We start from the raw sequence: 4626 nt of genomic DNA, 5'->3' as shown, positions 1-4626 counted from the left end.
GAGGGAGGGTGGAGAGAAATGAAGGATAAATTATGATGGACATTTACGTTAAATATATGTTTATGTTTTTTAATTCTTATTATTACAGTCGAACCTGGATATAAGAGAATCCAAGGGACCACCCTTTTTTTTCTCTTATATCCAGGTTTCCACTATATCCAGTTTTTTTTTATATCGAGGTTCAACATGAAGGACCCAGAAAATTTTCTCTTATATCCAGGATTCTCTTATATCCAGTTCTCTTATATCCAGGTTCGACTGTATTATTATTTTGATTTATTACGTTTAGGTTCATCTTCCCTATGTAAAGTTCCTTAGCCAGACTAAGCTGGTCTACTTTGTGTTCAAGGTCCCTAAGCCCGATTATTTAAGGTCCCCAATCCAAGCAAGAGTGCTTTTTTTTCGCCAGTGGGAATCGAACCCGGTACCTCGGTATGGTATCTTACCTTGGTTTCACTGATCCACACGGGCGAGCTCTGTTGTTTCTCAATGAGCTCTCTGGTCTTCCTATACCACACGTCTACGCCGCTCAGTGTTATAGTCCCGGTGAACACGTGACTCCACACTTTCTCCAGCTTCTGCGACTGCTCGAATAGTTTTATTTTCACCTCCTTCTTACTGAAAGTATACAACTAGATAGGTATACTGTAGTAAAGGAAAGTATTGCTCTTGGTAAATATTTTTTTTCTTGTAACTTATAAGACCCTAAGATAAGACCCGGTTCCTTGCTGCTCTGGTACATTGTGGCCTGGTTAAAAAACATGAACACAAACCAACAACAAAATGGGCGCACATGACAGCCCCATACTTTACAAAATCAAGTGGCCCTTGCATTTTGTAGGATAGTGTACCAGTCTAATATTTTCACCTCCTTCTTACTGAAAGTATACAACTAGATAGGTATACTGTAGTAAAGGAAAGTATTGCTCTTGGTAAATATTTTTTTTTTCTTGTAACTTATAAGACCCTAAGATAAGACAAGAGTATTGTGGCCTGATTAAAAAACATGAACACAAACCAACAACAAAATGGGCGCAAATGACAGCCCCATACTTTACAAAATCAAGTGGCCCTTGCATTTTGTAGGATAGTGTACCAGTCTACGTAACTACATACATAGAAAACGTATTGGAGAGAAGAGCGAATGTACGACTTTTAAGGACAGTACAGGATTGTACGAAAGTCTGACTTATACAGGAACTAAATAATGTGGACTACAGAGGAAAATCAGGGTTAGACAAAAGTCCCAATCTACAGGATCTAGATGTTGTGGACTACAAAGGAAAATTTATTAGACAGGGTTAGACAAAAGTCCGATGTGTCGAGATGTACACAATGTCGTCACATTCAGAGAGAGACGGAAGACTTTGAGCGTTCTTGATTTTGTTCAAATATCTAGAAGTTTGAAATCAAGACAGAGACAGGGAGTGACTTTAATTTTTAGCTTTTTCGGAAGTGAAGAAGAAAATGAACAAACTGAAAGCGTTCTTGATTTTGTTCAAATATCTAGAAGTTTGAAATCAAGACAGAGACAGGGAGTGACTTTAATTTTTAGCTTTTTCGGAAGTGCAGGAGAAAAAAATGAACAAACTGAGTCTTAAGAAGAAGGTTATAAATGTCCATTTATACTATTTACAGTAACAAAGTGCTTCATTTACAATACCAAATTGTGCGTGCCTTGTAAGCGCTAGGCCGCGGGTTGGATTCCCGCCCGGGGCGCATTTTATCCCAACAGATAAGGTTCGTTCTCGGAGCGGCTGGCTCTCTAATATCCTGTTCTCGTTCTTTCTTTGCTTTCGGGACTATAAGACCTTAGCTGAAATAGTTCCAACAAACAACTGCATAATATACAAAATGATGTATTTTGCGAACCTATACGACGTAATGGTGTACCCATGGTACTTTGAAACCAACTTACCTATACTTGCATTTTATCCCAACAGATAAGGTTCGTTCTCGGAGCGGCTGGCTCTCTAATATCCTGTTCTCGTTCTTTCTTTGCTTTCGGGACTATAGGACCTTAGCTGAAACAGTTCCAACAAACAACTGCAAAATATACAAATGATGTATTTTGCGAACCTATACGTAATGGCGTACCCATGGTACTTTGAAACCAACTTACCTATACTTAAGAGAGAGAGAGGTAAGCGGGTTAGTAAGAGAACACACATGCAGTAAAACTAAACGGAGGTGTAAACACACACAAGTAACAATGTAAAATGTAAATAAAGTTTATTTATAATAAACCCTGAAAAAAGTAGGTATAGGTACTTTGGTAAAAATAATGAACCCAAGAAAGAAAGAAAAAAAGTAGATACTCTTGTAAGTACATACATACTTTGGTCTTATAAGCCTGCTTTGTTTGATATAGACTCGACTCCTTTGCTGTCTGGTAAAGAGAACTATCTTTGCTCGATTGATAGTCTTTGCTGGATTGGTAATCTTTGCTTGATTGATAGTCTTTAGTTGATTGATAGAGGGAAGTGTCCTTGGGGCTTTGATACATGTCTTTGCCTTGGTACATGGAGTCTTTGCCTTGGTACATGGAATCTTTGCCTTGGTACATAGAGTCCTTTCCTTGGTACATGGACTCCTTTCCTTGGTACATACTATCTTTTCCTTGGTACATGGAATCTTTCCCTTGGTACATGCCCGGTTCCTTGCTGCTCTGGTACATAGCAGTGTCCTTAATAGTGGCCTGTTGGTAGTAGGAGTGAGGCGGGTGAGTTGGAAAAAAGAACTACTCTTTTCAGTGAACTACTCTGTCAATGAGCCAGATCCTAACTCCATCTACCTATAGGGAGTTCAAGGGTGAGTTACATGTTTTAAGATCTGACAGTGAGTAGTCCACTGAAAAGAGCGAAAAGAGTAGTTCTTTTTTAAAACTCTACCTATGTACAATACATCTCGAGTATAAATATATTTACATAAAGGTAAAGAAAAATTTTAAAAAAATAGTACGTATTATAGGTCCAAAATAGTACATAGTTAATATCCTATAGTTAAATAGGGCGGTAAAACACAGAATATAAACCTACAGAGGTAAATCATAGTAGAACACACTGGTAAAACACGGTAGTATGGTAGTAAATCTACCTAACGTAATGACAAGGTAGTGGAACCCCGAAATTCAAGGAAAAGGAAGAGGGAAGCCCAGGAAAAGAGAGAACGATGGAGGAGAACGACAGAGAAAGGAATGCCAGAGAAAAGGGGAGGGAGATAAGGAGAAAAACAGTAAAACAGTAAAAAGAGGAAATTTACAAGAAAGGTAGAGAGAATGCCCAAGAGAGAAGTACTCGAACTGAAAGATCCAGAATTTATCCCTCAGCCAGTCACGGAATCAATCATTTGCATGATACAAATTTCTTGACCCCGCCGGAAATCGAACCCGGGTCTCCCGCGTGCAAGGCGAGTCCAGTGACCACTACGCCATGGGAGCTGACGAGAAATAATAATGTAATAGTGTTTCTACTGCTCGCATAGGACTGAAAAGTCCAGTTAGGAAAAACTGATAGCTGACAGAGGAGACGTTTCGTGAGGAATTTGGAGTCCCCACTGAGAAGGTTTAGGGACTTTAGGGCGGATCAGTTAGGTTTAGGGGGGATTACTTACCATCATTTCTAGGAGGTGGAGGTCTAGGGGGATCTGGAGGGTCGCTTCTAGATCTGCTATGATTATGATGGTTAGGTGAAGAGGCGTGTAGACTATCGTGACTAAGGGTGTGACTGCGTTTGTGATTCGGACCTGATGGTGAACCTGGGGAAGAAAAGAAGATTTTTCGGTCAGTTTTGAACCAAGTTTAAGGATAAAAGTTGTCAGCCTAGTTAGCTGGGAGGGTAGAGCTTCTTCCTTGTAAGCGCTACGTTACAGGTTCGATTCCCGCCTGGGCCGAACTTTATCCTAGAAACAGATGAGGTTCGTTCTCGGGACAGCTGGGGACGATGAGAGTTTCCTCTGTCAAACAGGAAATCAATCCGGAAGAATGGAAGCAAGTGGCTTTGAAAAGAGGAGAATGGGCAGCTGCAGTGACACAAGCATAATGGTCGTTAATGCCGAAGCCAAGGATAAAATAAAGAACCATCAAACAGTGACGTTAAACACCCAACAAACTCTTAGGTCATGTATTGTAGACTGGTATTCATAAGAATATCCCTGGCCAGCTGTACTGAGATTCTGACTCTCATCAGCAAGGAGTATTTCTAATGCAAACCTCTCACGCTCCAAACCTCTCACGCTCAGAGCGTCTGAAAGACTGCGGTCTCACGACTGTCTTAGCGTGTATGGCGGAAAAAGCTCGAGACCTAGGTCTGTCAGGTCGTCTGAGCATGAGTGGCGGACATAACCCAACAGCAGTCCACGTAGACTAACACTAACCCATAAGATGAAATTAAACTTACGTGGAGCAGAAAACTTGTCCGGGAAATCCTTAAGTAGTTTATCCCTGGCTAGATCTGCAACTGGTCCGAATAGTACCACGGGTCTAATAAACCCTGGGTGGCGTAGACTGACTCGCTCGTATGCTGGGAACTTGCTGATGGAGTCTCCAAACACCACGTCATCCCAGTGATCCTGTGAAGATAACCATTGTTGAGTTTTATTATAATACCAACGTAGGACTGAACAGTC

The 4626-nt window shown here is 40.8% G+C and overlaps 1 protein-coding gene across 1 annotated transcript in view; it reads right to left on the bottom strand.

The window, feature by feature from the left end:
• Positions 1 to 4626, bottom strand: part of LOC113467694 — a gene marked incomplete at its 5' end in the record, with an annotated part of 13578 nt that overhangs the window by 6034 nt on the left and 2918 nt on the right. The window contains 5 exons of the mRNA XM_026824027.1: positions 447 to 618; positions 2358 to 2698; positions 3613 to 3756; positions 4111 to 4244; positions 4398 to 4569. Coding sequence (XP_026679828.1) covers positions 447 to 618; positions 2358 to 2698; positions 3613 to 3756; positions 4111 to 4244; positions 4398 to 4569 — 963 coding nt within the window. The remainder of the gene's footprint in view (positions 1 to 446; positions 619 to 2357; positions 2699 to 3612; positions 3757 to 4110; positions 4245 to 4397; positions 4570 to 4626) is intronic.

This window comes from Diaphorina citri, unplaced genomic scaffold (genome assembly GCF_000475195.1).
Source record: "Diaphorina citri unplaced genomic scaffold, Diaci psyllid genome assembly version 1.1 scaffold526, whole genome shotgun sequence".
In the NCBI taxonomy this organism is placed as follows: Eukaryota; Metazoa; Arthropoda; class Insecta; order Hemiptera; family Psyllidae; genus Diaphorina; species Diaphorina citri.
Note: the sequence above shows the minus strand (reverse complement) of the source record. Positions and strands in the feature narration are given on the sequence as shown.